Here is a 23,026-nt window from a genome sequence, read left to right on the forward strand (position 1 = left end):
ATCCTGAGTAACACCTGAATAAATGCATCTTGCTCTTGATAAGCGAACTGAGGGCTGGAAGTAAATCCATCATGTAATAAACATAACCCCCATCTGCATTTGTTTTTCCATTAGGAAAACACTAACAAGGTCATGCTGAAAATCGTGTTCTATCAGCCCCTCCTCCGTGTTATATGAAAAACCTCATTACATTACACTTGCGAGCCCTGCTTTGGTAATAGACTGATAACATCCACATTAAACAAATCCTGATTAAGCCTGTTCAAATTCTGCACAAATTCACTGATCTTTGCAGTGTGTGGATCCTTTGGTCATCTATTGATATCAAATACATATATGCATTTTTCATACCGTCTGTCTTCTTGTAGCAGAGGGCTTACCGACAATTGCAGGGCCACAGAATGTAACTGAAGGAGTTAAAGAGTTTTCCACAAAGTTTATCTGAGCAGCTGGTACCTTCTGTGTAAGTGCTTGCTGAGGTGATCAGGCTGAGTTTAGATTGACCTCACTGTAATCGCACAGCTGCTCTCTGCACTGACTGTACATGCACACACACAGTGATGTCATGTTTTTTTTTTTCGAAACGTTGCATGAGAACTATAGTATGTGGATAGTCCAACATGGTGGACTCAGTAAATGGGATGGGATACCCTGCTGATATAAAGATCAGTGAATCTGTCCATCACACAGACAAAACTGTTTGGGAATATTGTTTTTCTCGACCTGTGATTACATCCATGATTGGTTCAAACATGTGACAGAGTTTCAACCAATAAGCAGGGAGCAGATTATGTGCACAAAGTGAAAAGCAGCATTTCCTTTTGAAAACAGTTGCATAATATGGTATGCTATGGGACAATATGAAAGGTCTTTTCGGTGCTGAATGGAGGTTAAGAGGAGGGATATTTAATAATATAATACATACAGATTATATGGTGATGGAAATTAGTGCCACCAGCACCCTTGCCATTTTGACATCTGCTAAACTCCATCTTTATATAATTACTGTTCACAAAAATACAAGCCATTTTATGTGAATGGCTCCATTTACCTGAAATACAACCTTGGTTCTTCAAAATGGCCAATGCTGCAGCATAATTTGTATAGAAAATGATATTACCTTATTCAGCTGATTTCATTTGCCAGTTTTCAACTGATGTACTTTTACCCTTTAAAGAATTTCAGCGTTATTGTTGAAGTGATTATTTTAAATGCTGCAGCACTAACTGCGTGAACTGCAAAAAAAATATTCATAGTTTAAAAATGCATCATTTTGAAATATGACCCTTCATCTTTTCTGCATTTTTATACACAGTAGCCTCATAGATGTTGTGTAGACATGTCCAACACACTGATTGGTCCTCTGGCACAAGCCCTGTAAGTGTGAGCCTCTGTATATTAGAGCAACATTCACATCCTTGATGTACTGATAGTCTCACTTAAGAGTCCTCTTGTTTTTCCTGGTTGGTCAAATTGGTCGTGAATTCAAAGTAACAATTTTTATATGTAGCGTGATTAGAACATTTAAAATTGTTGCTGCATTACTGAAACACTTCTGTGTAACTGGTGTGGGAAGTTGAAAATTATCTTTTGACCACAGGGAGTCCTTGGTTTGCTGTGTCATCAAAAACAATTCTCTCACGTCTTGTACCCAGATGTTTTCCCCTTGATTTATGCAGTGAGTATTGTTTCGTTCAGAATTCATCCTTTTCCAAGGTTGTACGTCCTCACAGTTGTACTGTACTGTCTTATGTGATATCCCAGACACGTTGTTGTGAAATGGGAGTTAATTTACATTTATTGTGACTTCTGAAGTGTATTTACATTTTAACAATGTACATCTCGAATGCTCACCTGTTTTTACACCCAAGGTTTACTGATATGTAGATATAGTGACCTCTGGTGGAATACTCAAGACATTACATCCTGTTTCTTTTTTGTCTTTCTTACTTTATTGATTGTCTTATGGGTGAAACAAACAAAAATCATTCACAAGTGCATTGATATATGTATGTGATTTTTTTCATAACCAGTTCAATTCATTCTTTTTTTTTCTCTGTACTTTATTTCATTTTAAATATCATTTATTACTGCTTGTGTAAATACATTATCAGTATCACTCCGTTTTGCTACACATATATTCGTTCTGTTCTTTACTTCCCTCATGAGCTGTTGTTACAGGTGAGCACAGCAATGAGGAAACAGTTATTTCAACAATAAATATTCAATGAAAAATTTTAAAATGATAATAAAAAAAATCATCTTTAGGTATTGGTGCATTGCTCCTGTTGGATATTGGAGTTGGTGATAATCTTGAGCAGTACAAGGACTTGAACACTCAGAAAAATAAACGCTGTTGTTTGAAAGCCTCCTGTCTCATTTTCATGTGTTTACATGTGCTGTTTGTTGACAGCTTAACATAACAGTCTCCAAAACATCAGTATTTGCATGTTAAATCAATTTCAGAAAACAGTCAATGAAATCAAATTTATTCTTTATAGATACAGTGGGACCAACACAACAAAGGAAACATTTACTCAACATATTCAGCAAGAATTTCAACCTAAGCTGTAATTTAGTTTACTGAGAATTAAATGACAGAGGCAAAGTGCTATGCGGTGGGAGGAGTTATGTCTAATTTCATTGTGACAGCCAGGAGGACACAGCTTGTTGTTGGTTTTGTTGAGTTCTTCAGCCAATCATTTAAGTGGTCATCATCACAGCTGTTGTATCCATCTTTCATTGGTAGTCTATAATCCCTCACAGCTGTCTGACAATTATGACATCACAATTCGATGTGAATGAGTACAGAGAGTGGAGTGACACTGGAGCACCAGCCATTACTGGTGAGTTGATTAAGAGCTAAGGTAACATTACTAATCTTAAGCAGGTGAGTTCAACAGGTGTGGGTTCCTGATAAACCTGACAGCCTGGTGATTGTATTAACCGATAGTGTGCATGTTTGAAAGCACAGGCAACAATAAATGGAGAGGATTGGTTTTATTCTGAGATTCAGGGCTGTGATCATCATCTTCAGAATTTTTCTATATTCCACTCTTGCCACTGGTGTTCACTTAGAAAAAGATTAATTTGCTACTGTTCTGCAGTTTTAAAGGGTTTTTACAGTGAAGATTTTGGAAGTTTTCAGTGTAGGCCAAGCCATACTTGCATGTTTGCATGTGGTGGAGACAGACTCCTTAAGGCTGGAATTTGTGTCTGTTGGTGGCCGTGTGATATGTAGTCTGAATTTGCAAGTGATGCTGAAATCCAGTTCCTAGAACCAAACATTTAGCTTTAGTTTTCATACAAACTTACTGTAAGCCTAGAAAAGAAAAATGGTTGCCAAGTCAGGTCATTATCTACAGTTCCAAACATGCCCATTGATAGAAACCTCAGCCAGACACTTACTGCATTTGCAAAGTTTATTCTGGCAGAAGTTCATCTTCAACATTACTTAAAAGGTCAAAGCGCATGGTGTTCACCAAGCTCTGTGCATGGCCTCAGAGCTGATGACACTGGAGAGCTAAGCATCTGGGTACAAAGGAATCAACTGATTAATATAGAAATGTTATTGGTTTGTGGTACACTCATAGTTAAGAACTCACCAGAATGCAGTATCTCAAGGCTCAGCTAACCCCCCCCCCCCCCCCCCCCCCCCCCGAGGGATCCCCAAATGAATTTCATTTCTTCTGATACTGATATGCTGATGTCATAAACCCTTGTTGGTTTGTTTTTCAGTCTGCCTCACAATCATGAAATTCCATGTGTTTAATTCTGACGATGTTGCTACGACATCTGACAGCAGCTGTGGCTTCAGCAAATCTGGGGTGGTCTGCTGCTTAATGGGGTATTGTGATTTATTTAGCAGATTAAAAATTGGTTGGATGCCGGATATTTGTCTTCTGTAAATTTCTATTAGTCACAACAGAGGGTGAGCATCAGTACTAATTAATGTTTAGCCTTGACAGACAATTTTTCACACAAATTATCAAGATAAATATGCTCGCTGCAACAAATAACCCAAAATAAATAATTAGGAAATGAAGTTAATGAGGATAATTCCCAAACGGCACACGGGTAATTCGGTCTGAATTCTGCAGGATTCATTTTCTTCCCTAGATGGCGCTGTACTGCAATTTAAAGCTCCCTGCACGGACAGCGCAAACCCTGTTAGCCTGGAATAATGAAAACGTTCTTGCAGGTGAGCCACAGACAGAGTGATAAATGGTTAATAGTCGAAGCAGCTAATCTTGATTAGTTAAATATAAACTGAATTTCTGTAGATAAATACTGGAAAGGAATCCGGCACAGCGAGAATCAGACATCATAAAGAACATAATCTCTGCCTAGAATTGGGTGTAAAAACCTTGCTTGTGTCAAATTTCAGTGTGGTGTAATTACGGTTTAATGGGTCATTACAGATGTTTCCTCCATCACAGTGCTGCGTGTTGAGAATAAATCGGCTCAATTAGATTTTAATACAAATTCAGCCTATTCTGCTCAATTAGCACATTATAGCTCAATCTTTAAAAGATTAGATATAGCAATTAAGTCATCTGAAACTCATCTATGTGCCATTCCCTAAGAGTCAGACCATTTATCTCTTTTGTTCACTGTGGGTAGGGAGCCAAAAACTTCCAATATTTCCCCAAAAAAAGGTTATGAGAATCAGTCCATATCTAGCTGTGCTCCAAAATTATTTAAATCAAACCCATCAAACCAAAAGGCAAAGCAATGAAAACAGGCACAATATTTGATTTAAATAATAATAAAATCAATGATTCATCCACTTTGAACCTTAAATCCCAGGTCAACTGCATGTTTGGGTTGTCGTGATATGTCATGGGGTATTATGTAAAATAAGGCATGAAATAAAATAAACTGGAAAAAATGGTGGCAAAGAGGCAAACTATCAGTGTTGTGTTAAATGTATTAAATGAAAGTGGATTAGGATGTCTGAAGCACAGATTTAGTGCTATTAAATGACAGGAGGTGATGATCTATGAAGCACAGTTGGGTAATATAAATGCTTTACAGAATATCCGTGCTGTAAGTAGTATTGAACTGTGGACCCTTGTGTGCAAGTGAAAATTTAAAATATAGTTTTATATAGCTGATTTATTATTGGGGGCAGAGGAACATATATTAGCAAGAGACGTCCTAAGACTGAATTAAAATTGGATTGAAATTGGAATCGGATAGAATAGGATTGATAATTTATTTAGATTTCACAGTCAACAAATTGCAACCGCAAGATGTTTTATTTTATAGGGTGTTTCACAATATCCTGCTCATTCCATGGTGCTCATACATAGATTTTTAAAGATAACTATGTTGTTCAAGGTAAATCAGTCAAAATGTCTTATCATGCAGTACTGTAGATATGTTACCTGTTGTTAGGATTTGATAGTTGGGCAGATCCATATTTTAGTATCTGGGTGCATCTGTCAAATGTTTGACAATATCACAACAGTTGCCAGGGTAACATATCTAGTTAGGTACTGCTGTTTCATCACCCATGTTTTTCAGGTGGAAACATAAGTTAATAATTGCAGCTGAACCAGCACCATATTTCCCATGTCTAGTTTGCATTGCAGTTTTTAGGTCACTCATTATGACCACGACCTTGAAAATGTCAGCATGAAGAGACCCTATGGCTGATTGACAGCCGACCTCAGGTGACCAAATACATGCCAACAGCTCTAAAATTCGACGAAATATTGACGAAAAAATTTCAGTAATTTATTTATTTATTTGCATTACTGTGGCTGCATTCCAGGGGTGTTCCTGGTGGATCTCCTTCAGGTTTTAGACTTGTTGTTCACTAGTTTATCATCTGAAAGCTTGGAGATTCATTTTAGCTGTGCTGTGGTCCTCATCTGGTTTTGAAAAGGATTCTAAAGATTGGGGTGTTGTTGAAAGGAAATAGACTGGCAACTGCAGAGCGAAAAATAAGCACCACTCACAGATTTACATCGATTGTTTCAGGGGCCAAATGATAGTTTCCTGAAGCAGTGGTATGTTGTGTCTCAGAGATAGAATGGCTGTCTCCTAACAGCTGCCATAGATAATTGTCAAATCATCTCTCAAGCTGCCCTCTCTCACTTCTCTCTTAGTCAAAACTCGCTCCTCCTTTGTTTTTATTCAGATGGGAAAATGGTAATATCCATCCAATTTTCTCCTTCTATAGCATGGCATTTTCAATTTGCATCTGCCTGCAGAAGTTAATCAAGTTCCAATCTACAGCGGAGGTAGTTAGGTTTCTCCCCAAGTCAGTTTGTGTAATGATACACCCTGGTGACTGTCAACACATTATCATCTGAGCTGATAATATCTCTGTTAAATCATTTTTATTAATTCCCTTTCTTAATAAAGCACTGCGCACCTTGATATCATGGCTGTTTCACTCCTAAGGCAGTTGGAACACAGGGGGGTTCATAATTCAACACCTCAGGTGAAAGCAGTCCAGCTTCTCAACTGTTTCTGAAGTTTTCTGTTTTTATTCATTTAATTTTCTTCTTTCCATTACAAGTCTGCGCATGTAAATGGAGGAATAGAAGCTAACTGCTGAAGTTTCCTGCTTAACAAAACAATTGAAAAATATCAATTGAAACACTTTCTTACTTCTGATATGTGATGTGAAAGGCACCAAGAGTAGGCCTGTAAGACTGTAAGTCCAAGGGAAAGTGTTTGGCTGTTGTGTGATCGGCTGATGATTTTACTTGGATTTGACTTTAAAATACTTACTGACAAAACTGAAGTGGATTTCAAGCTTAGGTGTATACAGTAAAGAATTATTTTATGGTACAACAATGACTTATTTTTTAGACAACAGCTGTCTTTTAGATGCTTTTAGATGAATTCTCGTTTTTGATGAATTCCATTGTAATAGCAGCTATCATATTGTAAATTCATGTGAGTTCATGAGGCTCAGCTCAGAGTTGTAAGCCATGTATATTTACCCCATACATCGTCCAAAACTGATAATGAGTCATGCCTATTTTTTATTCCCTCTCAGACTTTTCTACAATTATGTTTTACACTTGCTGAAACTATTTCTAATTTTAATAACTAGCTTAATTGAAAATTGTCATTCTATAACGCAAATGCCATTTTCACTTTATTTGAATGTAAAATTGATTTAACAGAAATTGTAAAGTCATTGTACCATTTTCAGCACATGATGTCATAGATGTTGTTTAGTTGTTGTCCTGAGATATACTTCTGAGGCATATGCCTTCAGGACATTTGAGTAGTCCCAGGGCCGCAACGGGAGCTATTGACCCATTCAAAATTTTATTGGAAGGGCAATTCAGTTTTACAGGAAACATACTGCGGGCTATTTGGATGTCAGAGAGAAATCTCAGATGTCCAAATAGCTCTGTGTTGTGCATTTCCAAGAGTTTGGTCTGAAGGTGAAAACCACGCAATTGATAAAGGTCTCCAGCCTCACTTCGACCTGTCTTTAGAATCACCTGTCTTTAAAAGCACAGAATAAACAGCACTAACCAATTGCAAAGCAAACATCTATGTATAAGAACTCTGTCATGGGGAGCAATAGGGTACTAGACATTACATCTTGGTTCACGTCCTGGTTTGGCTGCTGTCATGCCCTTTGAGTAGACTGTACTCAAAGGTCATGACCATTTTAGTCTTGTAAAACTGCATCCATGGAATACCCAGGATAATAAAAAAAATGAAATATGTTACACAATTGCTTACTTGTCAAGATACTTGTGAAACAAGATGTAGACACTCTCTGGCTCTCTGTGAGGTGAGCAACAGTTATTACACAAAGCAGATAATGTCCCTTTCATCACCACACAGGAAATGGGCTCACATTTGTTAAATGTTGCCTCCCTCTGGCTAACAGCTACTTAACACATTTCTCGTGTTGCACATATAATGAAAAATGTCCATCTCCATGTGTACTTTGATAACGAAGTGGATAAAAAAGAAAAAGAAAAAAAGCACCATGCTAGTTTTACTGGTCTGTAACGGATGAAGTAAATGGAGCCAAGCAATTTATTCTAGAAATGCATTTTTTTTTTCCTTGCAAAAACAATAGAGCCATCATATTTCTATTGCTGTCGCTCTGATTCGGAGGCACGCAGCCCACTCCATCAGAGTCCAGCCCTGCGCGGTTTTGTCAGTTTCCTCTGCGCTCCTCAGACCCGGGGCTCCGGCTGTTAAGCTGGTCACAGCATAAATGTCAACGCGCAGTTAACCGTTCTGTCACCGCGTTGGGGAAGAGTCCCGTGGCTGCGCTGTGACATGCGGTCCGTTTCCGTGGGTCTACTCAGCGCCCGCAGCACCGCCGCCGAGCATGTGCTAATTGTGGAGCTCATGTCAGAGGCCCCTGCCCCCCCACCATCAACCACGCGTGTGAATGTACCAATAGAGGGCTCACGCTATGGTTTCAGTCAAAGCAGATTCCTGACAGATATGAACGAAATCGCCCCAACACCAGCAGACACGCATTACACCCTAACGCTGAATTACCCACTATACATAACACTGTGCGGCAAAGCAAGACGTTATGTTTTGGGCTCATTTTCCAGTGTGTCTGGCTCTTAGCTGCCTTCTCTTCTCTGTATTAATTTTGCTATGGATAAATTTTATTACCCATCACCATAGACGACATTATGTCAGTAGTAATGCTACAGTCATGTAAAACACAGGGCATAGGCACTGCTATTTCAAGCATAATCAAAACAAGCAAACCATGATACAATAATCAATTAGAAATTACCACCGTGGAAGTACTTTGTATTGATTCATTGTCCCATGAGTCTGTAAATGGTGGAAATGTTTGCTCTCTCTAGACATATACCCCAGTTCATTATGGTTTGGTGTACAGGTCGTTTTCTGTCAATAGTTTTTAAACAGAGAACAGTAAAGGAGTAAACTGTAGTTCTTCTTTGGCTTGACCAAGTTTTGTGTCCATTGGAGGCGTTTTGCATTTCTGCTATGTCAAGTATTGTTATGCCACTTTTGGACATTCATCATACAACTGCATCCATGTAAATCATTTTTATGCAGTTATAATTAGAAACAAATAAAATATCTGGTGGTTGCATTTGCTGCTTGACCTGTAAACAAGTTAGCCTCTAGCAAAGCTAATAGGTCACTCACCATTTAGCATTTGAGATGGATGTATTAAAAATGAAATTAAAAATAGCCTCTCTTGTCACTTTGATGACGTCAATGGGGAGGGATGTCTTGATGTGTGAAGCAGTTTTGAATGTGACCTTCCATGACAAATTTAGCGCTTCATACTTTTCATGACCGCTGCCTTCCATAACAAATTTAACACCACATAGTTTTTTGCCATGACAATTTTTTTATTTCAGACGAGCAGCATAAAAAGTGTTAAAGTAGTATCAGGTGTCTGGTATTAAGGTTTAAGGCCTACCTGCTCATTCCTTGCCTCTAATCACACCTTTTATCTGAAATGAATACAACCGTACAGCAGTATTAAATGAAATTTCATGTTAATTAAATTAATCAAATCAGTTTTTGTCACTGATTTCTTTGATTTTGTTTCTCTGACTGAAAGAAATTGTTACCAGCAATTTGAACAATAATATGGGTGATGTCTGACAAAATGTAACATTACCAGTAGTTTGATTCCAAATGATTTGAGAAATATATAATAACACTGCACGTGAAAACAGTTTGAAATATGGAGAGAAAATCTGTGTATAAGAACACACAGTAGGTATGTGTATATAATATATAATAATACACATGAACTGTCAAAGAGGTATTTTTTCCAGGAAAATCCTCAAAGACACATAAAGTGCATACCAGCAGTAGAGACATTCACTGAAAGCCCAAAGTCAAAGTTCAAAGTCCTTTCTGCTGTCTGCATAGAGAGTAATGAATCCGTGTGATGCCCTTTCTCAGACGTAAGTGCTACAGGATTAAATTACAGAGCCTGGGGGTTATTACATCTTCATATAATTTATCAAATTACAGCATCATTGGGACCCAGCTCTCCTAATGAGAGCTCATAATGAAGAAAGTCATTAAGATCTGTCGTCACACATACAGGTGTCATGCTGGTATGTTTATGTAAACCACCAGCAAACCTGGAGATAAACACAAACTCCTGCATTACTGAGTCATTCAGTTTGGGCAAAAGAAAATACTATTTCTAAAATACTTGTATATTGTCTTCAATAAACAATTAGTTGTCCTGTACAGGTAATGGACATCTGGATAAAATTCAATGAAGAGCTGTGGTCCCTAAAAGGAATCTGTAAGGAAGCTCATCTTATTATATTTACATTGGTTGTACCTTGTGATGTGGAAGTTTAGTTTGAATGGACTTGATAGAACTGCCAGAACCATTTTATGGCCAATGTTTACAGGGATGTTCAGTCTGTCCCAAATGTGAATTTGAAATTTTACAAAAACATAATCCCAGTTTATTCTTTTGCCAGCAGATTCAGTGAGCTTGGTGGCTGAACCCTGGCTGAACAGCAGCTGTTATTGCTGTAACAGATATTTAGCCAATTTAGCACAGCACCCTGTGTTAGATATATATCCCCACAACCATTCAGTTGTTTAGTATGAAACCAAGGTTGCCAAGTTTGTCTGGGGAAGGTAATGACGTAACACTGTGAGTCTTGTGGTATTTGAACACGCCCTTAAAAACATGCAATTTCCTGTCATCACAGTTTTAAAATGATACCTAATCCATATAGGGCGGCAGTGTAGCATAGTGGTTAAGGAGCAGGACTCGTAACCGAAAGGTTGCCGGTTCGATCCCCACTGGGACACTGCTGCTGTACCCTTGGGCAAGGTACTTAACCCTCAATTGCCTCAGTAAAAATATCCAGCTGTATAAATGGATAACATTGTAAAGAACTGTAACCTATGTAAGTCGCTTTGGATAAAAGCGTCTGCTAAATGAATAAATGTAAATATAGACTAATAAAAATTCTTATATTTTAACAATGCCAAGATGCTTCCAAATATACTGGGACATTGGACACATTACATTAAGTTACATTCATTTAGCAGATGCTCTTATCCAGAGTGACTTCCAGCACAAAAGAACAGGAATGTATATAGGAAGTAAATCCTTTACTTTTTACCGGGCTGCTAAAATACTGCCCAGGTGGCAACCTTACTACCAACCGCCTCTCATTAGGATGTTCGGAATGCTAAGGGAAGGATGTGGAATACGGGAAAGCACAAACGCCCAAGAATCTACCTGGAGGGGGAATGACTGAGCCTCCGCCGTGGTGACGCTAACCACGAGTGACTGCGCCCGGTTCCCGAGCCACATGTGAGAGAGCCAAAGGTCACATTCTCGTCGAGCTGTCACCGGGCGGAGGAAATGACAGCTCTCACGCGGCAGCCCCGCCAGCGGGCCAGGAAGTGTGCCCATCGACCAGCGCAGTGCGTCCCCCTCCCAAAAGAAGCCCGACTCGGGGTCCCCTCTGAGAGAGCCACTCACTTCTACTGAGGTGTCACTCACCCGTACTCGGTGGTGTGCTGCTGTCTGGTACAAACAGCTCTGCCAAGCACACAAAACAGACTTTTTAGGGCTGTTGTTTGTACCAGAGTAGAAATAAAAAAAAGTTAAGAGAGCACAAAATAGGTCTATGAGAGCCAGAAAAACAAGTCAAGCAGATTTGAAGAGCAGGATGCAGACCGATAGCACACAAGTACGGTCGAGTACAGTTTTATATGTTCATGTTTTTCTCAAATACATTTTATAAAGTACTCAGCCATATTTTGTCATACAAGAGTCATTACGTATCGGCCCTCTTAATGCCATGACTCTGCCTCTTTGTTTCTTCCAAAAATATTGTACACCTTTCTGTGCTCTTATATTAACTCATATTCACATCCTCTTCAGGCTGGAAGGGGCATGGAGTAGGTAAATGTTGCATCAGCAACATGGTGTACCAATAGTCTCCCAAAATGAAATATGTTACATAGTCTCCTAAAAATATCTATATCTATAGCTAGTTCTTGGAGACCTCAAAACTCTTCTGAAAAAAGTTCAGGAGAATATAAAGTTTCAGAAAATAAAACGATTCTGAGAATCAAATCCTCATGAACCTCTTCAAATATGCTAAAGATGACTTGGAGGACAGGAAATCTACTCCTCTCTTAGCAAACAAAGAGTAACTTGAGGAGCTCTTTAAGAGGGTATACAAGTATGAGATCAAAGATGCTCATCTGACCTCTTCTAATTGCTTTCAAGGAAACACAAAACCACAGAGTTTTTGCAAAGGTGCATTATCAAAATTAAGTTTAAAAGGTAAGGTATTAGGCCTACCCATCTAACATTGCCTATACTGTCAAGTATCAAAAGCTGCTATAGTCTTTGAGTACAATACTCTGTTTATATCTTGAATAGATACACTTCTGTTCTTTTGTGCTGGATGTCACTCTGGATAAGAGCGTCTGCTAAATGAATGTAATGTAAATAGGAGTATCCTATAACTCTGTTTAGGGAGGTCTTCCTATAGCTTCTCTTGGATTCAATATATTAGAGTGAATTTATCTACCAAAAAGATGGCAAACAGTTTGCTTCCATTTTGGTTGAGCTGGTATGGAGTGGCTCACACACTAAAGATTATCTCATTGATGAGGGTGTGAGAAATGCAATTTGGAGCGTTTTCACACACAGGGCTTTAAGCCATCAAGTGCTTAGGACTTTCACAGCTTTTAATTCAGAGTAAAGTGTGGAGGGCAACACCTGCAGCACATGGCCATTGCAAGTATGAGGGCCATTGAGAATGAAGTGATTCATTCCTCTGTAGAGTTCTGTCACTACCAGGGCACCCCTGAGTTCACATAAGCGATGTCACGTCAATCACAGACCTGCAGGAGCCCACTGCTGGTATTTTGGTCTCAGTCATACACCCTGAAGTTCTGAGCACCAGCATTTAAATGCTAGATGCATAACCTCACTTCCTGAGATGAGTCTGAGTTGGATAGGCAGAGCACAAGCTGGGAGGAGTGCCTTTGCTTTTGTTTCAGCATAAATGTGTCGCAAACAATTATTTTTTTTCCCTGCAGCAGAGAACTCACACAGGCGTGCACACGCGCACACACACACACACACACACACACACACACACACATACAGACACCTATACAGATGTGCACAGACACAAAGACACAAATACAGATATGCTGAGACTCACAGACATACTCAAACATACACGCAGATGCACACACATACAGTATATGTACAGACACACATATACATGCACACATACAATTTCCTTGACCATTCCATTTCTGTATGGGTGAGCTGCTTTAAGTGGTGGGGCACAATTATTACTGAAATGACACTGAGAGCAGCCGGGCCCTCTAAAATGCTCTGGCATCACAGTGCTTGAGCTTTTCTCTATTTTTACACATTGAGTCCTGGCCACCAATTAAGACAAACAGTAATCGGAGTTAATGAGCCCGGTGCCTGCGGAGAGCAGATGTGACACCCCTTAGTACACTGGGTACCCCAGACGTCACATCAATGGGTTTTCATGATGAAGGGCATTACTAAACTGCCGAGGATGCCTGAGGATGCATTACTGCACACAATGACCAATAGGAGCAGGATATGCGGCGCAAACCATGACCGCTGTTGAAGCATCTCTTGTGCTGTGCAGTGTTGCCTACATATGAACCCCTTAGTCAAACATTGATGCAGTGGCACAGTGTCAAAGCAGCCTTCTGAATTTGTTCTAAAGTTAAGATGAATAGGTGTCTACATGGTTCACCTATTCTAGAATCTCCACTGAGGGGACAGCGCCACATCAGACAATCACATGGGAAGCTGAAAATCAATTAAACTGTATGGCAGCATTATCACGGTTTTACAGAAATTAGTGCATTGTTTTCTGTTTGCAAGAAGGTATGATGCCATAAATCTGTCATTTATTAGAATTTATTGTGGTGCTTCCCATTCTAGCAGTTTAAATTAACCCTTGTTTGATTTTACTCCTTCAGATTTATTTATCCATCCCACTGGAAACCACAAGGGTCATGATCAGCTAAGTATACAATTATACTATTTTCATAGATGTGCATGGGCATGTATTCCTTTGTCTGGTTTCCAAGGCACTGTAGTACAAGCTGACAAATGGTGGCTGGAGGATTTTAAAGCCTTTCTGGCAACCTACAGAAGTCAGACATGCTGATTAGTTTGGCGAAGGCCATGTTCTCTCAATCTTGGGGATCCACATCTAGTTGCCACATAAACATGTACCCCAATAATTGTGATTGTGTATCCTCCTCAATATTCATACTGGGTGTTCAGGATCAGCAGTCTGTCCTGTCTGGTCAATGACTGAAGAAGGCTGAGATCAAAAATGCATGTAAGGCAAGACAAAAGCAATTACAGACAGGCAAAAGTACTACCAGTAGTATTTGTGCCTGCTGCCTCCCACCCTTCTCCCTCCAACACTTACTAACAACAGATCAGCAGTTAAAATGCACCACTTAAAATACTTAAAAATGCACCAAAGAAAAAATAAGGTGTTACACTGTTTATATGGTCACATCCTGTTTCCACTAGAAAATCAACTCTCATTATTCCTCTGTAACACCTCTGATACAGCAGACACAACTGTGACAGACAAGTACACAAAAAGTCCCATTCAAGCAGAGATCGCACCATCCTGTTCTTCACACTGAGTAGAATATTCACAATTGTACAGTGGGTAGGCAGTCTGTACTCGTAGATCACGGAACTAAGTTTTTATTTTCAGCCTCTTTTCGTAGCCTGCTTCTCCTCACCGAGTCCTACCACTCAAGGTACGGATACTGTCCTTACGAATATGCACCGCTTAGCATTAAGTTTTCCTTATGCAGTCTCCTGTATATTGCTGTGTACATTTGTGTGTGTGTGTGTGTGTGTGTGTGTGTGTGTGTGCGTGTGTGTGTGTGTGGTGCTGAGCCAGGGGTAAATAAAAGAACTGTAAAGCACTTTTGTAACTTTGAGTAGTGACTTTCGGCAAATGTCACTCAGCGACACATCACGATTTTTGCAGTTGCTGAAAGGAACATAAAATGTGTAGAAATAAATAAAAAATATAAATTGGTATTTTAAAAATAAATCTGAATTACTCTTCCTGAAAAAAAACAAACTAATGGAAAAAGCAAAAATCCACCAAAACCAACCAGAAACATACACACATACACTGCCATAATATTTAAAGCCTACACATCAGAGGGTGTGGCTGGCTGCATGACTCCTTCTGTGCAGGCCTTTCAGAACTGCTGGGTCTATCCTGCATTTTCACACCTAGAGGTAATTGACAGATTCTGTAGTGTTGCCCTTATTCTCTGGGTAGATAATGATTGGCACAGGGTATTAGCACATGGGGGATTTTGACAGCAGGAGATGATGGCCTCAGTGATGTGAGAATGTGAAACCGGGTCCCCTGCACTCTCAGTGTTATACACCCCTCTTTCTTTGGCTGTGATCTGAGTGTGGCATTGACGAGGCTCTGAACGTGAGCTGGCAAATGCACTACCGTTATCCACCTGCCTGAAACTGCCGTCCGAGGTTATTAACACCTGACTTAGGGGTTCTAAAATTATCATCAGGAAGAGCCTGGCATATACGCCACTCAATGTGTAGCATTTTGTGTCTCTGCAAGAAGACCGAGTTACATGCTCTGTAACCTCCACCGCACTCTTATTTAGCTTTCAGCTTTTTTATAAAATAGCACTGGGTCCTTGGGTTTCGTATGGAGTTCAGTGGGAGCTGCATAATTCAGTTTAGATTCTCAGATGAACCAGCTTGGGCAAAATCCGGCGTTTCCTGTTTTTGTGGGGTTGTTTTTTTTTTGCCATTAGTCACCAACATGTGGCTTTTCTCTCTGCTCCTTCTCGCTCCCAGCTGTGGGGAGATGAGAATCTGATGTGACAAATTAAGATGCAAGTGGCACAAAACAAACTTTTCTCGGCCTCCTGTCTCTTCAGATTATGTTTTTTATTTTTTTTTCATCCCCAAACAATGAATACAATTGGCACTGAAGAGTTGATGGGCCAGATCATGAGGGAGTGACACAAAACAGAGCATGGCCTATCACCAACACTCGTTGGGACTTTAAGGACTTTGTACTGTGTATTACTGACCCAGTGTCTACCCTTTCAGAGGGGTTGGTGTAGAATTCAAGGAACTTAAAGGAACCTGGCTTCTTACCGGAAGGTCATGGGTTCAAATTCAATGTAGAGCAATACGGTCTTGCTTTAGGAAATGTCCAGCCACAGGTAATGCAAGCTCTATGATTTATTCTGGATAAAGGTGTCTGTGAAGCAAATGAATGATGTGGTTTGGCACTGGAGCATATTGTATTACAGCCGAGTAGCTAAAGTAAATCCACTGGTGGATTTATGTTGGATGCTTCCCAGGAATTTTCGTGAGAAAGTTCCAACACTTCCCACACAAATATATTTTTTTCATGAATCCTTTCATAAAAGAAGTAATTTGATTACGAATAATTCTCACAAGACTTCAGAAGACATTGTCCGGTCAATGAAGGAATCAATGTTAATGGGACTTGACAGTGACTTGGTTTGAGGTTTCTAATTTCAGAGACCACTTTAGCCCACACCATTTATATCATTTCGTTTAGAGTCTCGTCCAAGGCAGAAACTTTGCGTTTGACATTTGTGACTAATCTGTGTTTGTGCATCTTGCTCGGTTTTGACACTTGTAAACACACTGACTCATTTGTACCATTCAAAAACAACGCGTTTGTCTAATCAGCCACAATGGGAGCGGGTGAGACTAGTTGTGTAATTGCTTGAATGGAGAATGCCTCTTCAAATGTCTCTTAAACAGACGAGCATGAAAGGTTGCATATATTTTATGGGAAAGCGCTGCAACGTAGGTGTGTAGAGGCCAGGACTGGCATTTTGGTCCTTTTTTTCCAGTGCATTGTGAACTGCCTTCAGCCGCCTTGCATGTAGGGTATAAGTATGTGAATTGCACGTTGTCATGCAACTTGTGCAATTGTAGGGCTTATAAAGGCCAACCATCCATGCTTTATCAACGCCCCATGCTAAAACTCCAACATTTTTGAACCACGATTCAGATCACTTTGAAAAATGTGTGTGTGTGTGTGTGTGTGTGTGTCTGTGTGTGTGCTTTTTTTTTTTTCAAAACCTGCGGACAGATCATTTTAGGCAAAGAGCCATTCGCACCTTCTGTTGCACTCTCTTTGCAGGTGGTTTTATTGGAGCCGGGGTGATGGCAAGGGAGTCCGGCTGGTTTCCCCACGAGTACTGCAGTTCTGCGATGGAGACGTCAGTGCCGCTGGTGTCACCTTCAATCACCTATGAATTCACTGCTGGGAAGAGTCATAGTCACTAAATGGATTAATTCGATTTGCTAAGGTTTGGCTTGGGCAAGAGCATATGAGACGAGGGTCTGTTTTCTAACTAGAAAAAGCACCATTGGCTGTTCTTTAGTCAACCTGAGAAGATTAAAAATGCATCTCACTGTTTTAACGAGTTACGTGTTATTTGCCATATTTCAATGAAGCACATCATTGGGAGTGTAAGTAAGTAAGCAACAGAGATGGGCAGGAGACCAATGATGGTCATTTCATGTGTAAATACATGCAAGACAGCATAATTTTAATTGTGCTTAAAACAGCAATATACTCGGAAATTACAGCATGTGCTGGTTGTGATCATGGGACTTTAGAACTGAAAGTCTGGCCTATAAGTCATCAGCAGCGTGTTCCCAATAATATTGTCTTCATCAGTGTGAATTTGGCCAAGTGATGTGTGTATTATTGCGATCGCTGAACGTTATTACTTTTGAAGACAAAACACTAATTACTGTTTAACTGCACAAAGAATCACACACATAAATATAGCTTTGCACTAATAAATCATCTTTTATTAACTGCATATATTAGAAGTTACATTCATTTGAAAAAAGAAACCAAGAAATGTACTTTGTAGAAATGCCTCAACAACATTTCTCAGTAAATGGCATATTCTCCAAAAGTATGTTTATTCTTCCATTCATTTAATCTGACCCTCTGACCCAAATTTGCCCTGTCAAAAGTATTGAGTGTTCTCCCAAATGTTCTGATTGAAAACCTACAGCCAATAGCAAGTCTCAAGTAAGACTGTTTTTTTTTGTGAAATTATTGATATGTTTCTTTTGTAATCAGTCCCATTACATGATATGTGTGCTGTCAAAACATGATAGAACATAAGCGTGAAGTTAAAAGAGCTATCACATTTAAAATGTAGGCCTAATCTAAGAGTTTTTGCTAGAGGATCTGCTGTCAACAGGTTCTGTGCTTCATAAGAAGAGTTTTGTTGTACTTTATAGGGTGGTGAATCAAAGGAAACCTTTTTTTCTTCTTCTTACCCACTGCCAGCCTTTCCTAGAAAAGATGGTGAAGTAGACTTGTTATATTCAAGTTCCAACCACCTAAATCTGACTGTAGCTCAAATTGGAAATATTCAATCATCAAATATTTGATGTTTGGAAGGAAGTGGTTTAAAAGAAGAACAACTTGTATGGCTTACAACTGTTTATGATTTCTAGAATGGATATTACATCATTTTTCCCCTAAACTCTGTTGGTTTGACATGACCTATAAACAAAAAAGATAGATAAATTCTCATACAAAATTATTCTGATTTACAAAATAAATTGACATCTATTATATGGTGGGCCAGTCCTGCATCGCTAAATTCTTAAGATGAGGATATGTATTGTTATAATTCTATATGAATACAAAGCAATTATGTGCAACATTGCAGATCTATATGTGGTCCTCCTCTTTATGATACAATATGATTGTACTATGCCCAGTACAGTGCTCGTTTCAATGCATTTATTGAACTACCATTTACAGCAGACTACTCCAAGCAGTGATTCTGGTCCAAGGCCAATACACAGTATGTACAGTTTCAGACTAAAGTATATTATGTACAATGTAAACATTTACTTTTTATATATAAGAGCCAACTTTTTTCACACATTTTTTTTTACTTTGAAATGTTTCTGTTTTGGTTTTTAATACTGATGTCGTTAGCTAAATGGTGTTTTAACGGCAAATCAATAAGGATGGGTGATGGAGGCCGTTTGTTCCTAGGGGTGTTCCTCAGAGAGTCTGCAAAACAGAAATGTGACAAAGAGAACATGTGAGATTATTGATCAGGGCAGTGAGTGCTATTACTACATTCACAAAATACTGTCCACAACATCAGGCTAAGGCACTGATTCTCAATCCTGGTCCTGGGGCCCCCCTGCTCTGCACGTTTTCCATCTTTCCCTGCTCCACCTACCCGACTGAACTCATCAGTGGCACTTTTGATTAGCTGAGCACACCTGATTTAATCAAGAGCATGTTAGTCATTTCAATCAGGTGTGTTTGGAGCAAAGATAGATAGAAGATATGCAGGACAGGGGGGCTCCAGGAGTAGGATTGAGAAACACTGAGGTAAGGTGAACCGCTCCTTTCTTAGGCCATGTCCAATTGTCACATTCAGTGCAACCAAACTCCCACTGATTGGTTGGGTCATAAACATGAGAAATGTCTGCTTGACCACTGACAGCAGAGAGAATGAGAAAAGCGCACACATCATTCTCCCGACCTGCCCAGAGTAAAAAAGGCTCACTATTCAGGCTGATTTGATCCCCCTGCTTCACCCTGTCACAGTCTTTATTGAAACCATCTGCTGCCTTTCACACCGCCAGCCCAGCTTGCCCACAGGCCCTGACACTCAGCGTCTGAGTTGCTGAAGGAGTCACTGACAGTCATGACCAGCGGGTACCTGTGCCGATTATCTGGGGACACCTGTCAGTGATCAATCAGACATTTCACCCGGCAACTGTCTCAGAGTCAACCCAAGCAGCCCTCAGCCAGTTTAGGCCTGTCCCAATGGGACCCTTTGACCAATGATAGGCATGTGCATTGAACTGTTTCCATGTCCAGCCTGTTCATATCTGTTGAGCTGTAATTTGCCCTATTCCCTGAAATATGTCAGTAGGGATGACCGTAAGCAAAAACCATGTTTGATGGACCTACCAGCGGGAGGTGGTTGAGTAAGTCATCTACACTGACGTCATCGTAGTTCTCTGAGAAGGGAGCGTCATTTCTGGGAGACTCTTCCTTCACATTTGGGGGGTCTTCTTGGCTGTCAGGGAAAACCAATGAAAATATCGCATCACAAATGAGGAATGGGTTACAAACAATGATAAAGAGAAAATGGGCACCAGGATTCAATGGAATTGTTAAGCATGATGTTCACTGAGTATCAAAGCATATAACCCTCGATGCCCAGTTGGCACCTTTTTGAAGCAGCACAACAGAATGTCAAGTAGTACTGATCATAACTCAATCTCAATAGCTCATAACTGAATCTTTAAGATTCACATGCAGGCAGTTGTTCTCTGAGTCCTCATCACTATTTGCTAGTTCTCCAGGATAAATGCTTCCTCTGGGTACAGCACAGTTCTCCTTCATTTCCAGATATCATACCTCCTCTTGCCTGTCAGAACGGAGTTCAGGTACTTCTTCACCGCCATCTGTTTCCGGAAACGGCTGTAGTTGTCTGTGAAAATGGCATCTGAATGGCGCTTGACTGGCATCGGCTCCTCCAGCAAGTCATTGCTTCAACAGATAAAGTCAAAATAAGTCATAATCAATCATAATCACAGCAGAGTTATTTTAGAAAATGGTGTCAAATTACCATACATGAGAACATAGGAAAGACCCCAAAGTCAGTCCGCTGAAGGCTAATTTAATTTATGACACCGCTGTACCTTGGGTATAATGGAATCACTGATGTATGTTGGGCAAATGAGACTCTTATGACAAATGTAAGTAAGTCTGACTTGGTGTGACCCAAGGTTGCTGAACAGCATTACTAGATCACATCAACCAATGTCCACCAAATAAAGTTAACCGACTTCTGCCTTTGTGCTGAATGCTTAGGCTTAGACAAAGAACCTGACATTTTACATACACACTAAGCTGCAGCAGTCAGTAGGTGGAGTACCCTAAGACAGAATCCGTTGATTTATTGTGATATTCAAGCATGTCCCTAATTCCTTCTATTTATATCTTTTAGGGTAAAACTACAACTAATTTAAAATATTTGAAGCAGTCTGACCTCTCTGTTCCTGTATAACCTCAGTTTAAATAGCCTAATAATGATATATTGAGACCACAAAGCATAATGAATAACATACAAATTGCATCATCCACACACCACTGTGAATAATTGCGTCGTTGACCTTGGACATTTCTGAAGCAGTAGGATTGCTATTTGCGGAAACACATAATTTTACGTAGACATTTTACGGATTACATATCGTTGCGTTCAACTTCTGAAAGCGTTACAACAATTATGCGCGGAACCGCGTGGAAATGCGCAGAAATTCACGGCCATGGGAAAAGCGTCTAAATCAGTTTGCTGACGAACCCGTGACTCCCTTCAGCTGAACTTCGCTAAATACCGAATGAATGACAGAGAATAAAGAAATGCACCGGGAAGCAGCAACTCGTCATCTATTTATCGTACCTCCGATGAACTTGTAGAATAACGTGCACATGTCCAAATTTATAAAGTGGAGTATGTAATTATTTCAAAAGAAAGAAAAAAAAGTAAGTCAATGATTTAAAAATTAAGTTAAACGCAAGCTTACCTCACTCTTTTTCCAATCAAAGATTCCAGGTATCGTCTGGCAGACAGTTGCCCAAGAAGTTTGCTGTATCCGCTTGTGAAAAGACCATCTGCGTGCCTCGTAGGTCTGAGGAAAATATTAATAATAAAAGTCAAAGAATTGTTTGAAAATACATCTGAATATTGTTTATAATAAACAAATAAAGTAAAGCGTTGCTTATAATGAACGTAACCAGTTTGAAGTAAAATAAAAGCTAAATATAACTGCTACTACTGCGAGAAGGTGTTATTCTCTTCTTTAAACTGTCAGTCCGTTAACGCATAGAAGCTGCAGAAACGCAACGAAAGAAAAACATTTTAAAACAGGAGTGTGTAGAGTCGTACCGTGCAGCTGCATTTGGTAGGTCGTAGTAAAGTTTATAGCTTTCTGGAAGTGAATCTTGTGCGGAGGGGCTCTTTGTCCAGTCATTCTCGCTGTCGCCTTCAAGTTTACCCAACCTGCAGATGAACGGTTATTTTAATTAATTAATCAATCGATTAGTTAACATTGGCGAACAAAAACTTTAGTAACAGTCAAATAAACATTGAAGAAACTTTTGATTTATTATTTTAAGGTTGACCATCTCCAGCTTGTCTTGAGAATTTACAGGCGTGATCATTTAATTTATGATAAATACAGTTATGAAATTGACAGTAAGAATTCATAAGAAATTAAACATTAAATAATATTGTGTATTTTTCTGATTTACAGCTGATTGTACAAGATAAAGCACACTTGTGTGGACACTTAACGTACAAGAATTGTACGTTTGTAGCTTCCATACATATTTAGGACATCTTGGTATTCAAGTTTAAATGTACGTGTTAGTTTCGGTGAACTCCTACCTCATTGGTGGATACGGTAGGCTCAGCGTCCTGGAGCATAACACACTACACATGGCCACGAGGAGAAGGAGCTGGGAGCCGTTCCTTGGTAACATCGCTCGCAATCTGTACATGGACGGAAAGTGCTCATCCGTTTGTGTACGTATTCCTGTCAATACTAAACACTACCCTTTCGAATTTTGAAGAAATATCACACACACACAGTATTTTAGCATTGCTTCCAAAGCATGGCATTGCAAAAGCAAGCTCTTATTCACGCACTTTAACGTAATCATTTGTAAGAACGTATATGAAATAACGATAGTCGCAACACTATTAAGACAAATTGCGTATATTAATTCTAAATAATATACACACTTGACTTTTAAAACGCTCCACAAAGAAGTCTACCTTTACACTGTAATGAGCTGCGTGTCGGACAGTTGTGTCTATCCCTAAACAATGTCTCCAGATGTACTTTTTTCATCATATCAAAACTGGAACACAAATCTACTGT

The 23,026-nt window shown here is 39.5% G+C and overlaps 1 protein-coding gene across 1 annotated transcript in view; it reads right to left on the bottom strand.

Annotated features, from left to right (window-relative positions):
* Positions 1 to 19,055: 19,055 nt before the first annotated feature.
* Positions 19,056 to 23,026, bottom strand: part of LOC118790425 (VIP peptides-like) — a 4,246-nt gene continuing 275 nt past the window's right edge. Inside the window, exons 2-7 of the mRNA XM_036547332.1 lie at positions 22,531 to 22,635; positions 22,030 to 22,143; positions 21,668 to 21,772; positions 20,499 to 20,630; positions 20,046 to 20,154; positions 19,056 to 19,127 (exon numbers count right to left, since the gene is read on the bottom strand). Of these exons, the coding sequence (XP_036403225.1) occupies positions 19,119 to 19,127; positions 20,046 to 20,154; positions 20,499 to 20,630; positions 21,668 to 21,772; positions 22,030 to 22,143; positions 22,531 to 22,625 (564 nt within the window). The 5' untranslated portion in view covers positions 22,626 to 22,635 and the 3' untranslated portion in view covers positions 19,056 to 19,118. The remainder of the gene's footprint in view (positions 19,128 to 20,045; positions 20,155 to 20,498; positions 20,631 to 21,667; positions 21,773 to 22,029; positions 22,144 to 22,530; positions 22,636 to 23,026) is intronic.

Source organism: Megalops cyprinoides, chromosome 15 (genome assembly GCF_013368585.1).
Source record: "Megalops cyprinoides isolate fMegCyp1 chromosome 15, fMegCyp1.pri, whole genome shotgun sequence".
Taxonomy (NCBI): domain Eukaryota; kingdom Metazoa; phylum Chordata; class Actinopteri; order Elopiformes; family Megalopidae; genus Megalops; species Megalops cyprinoides.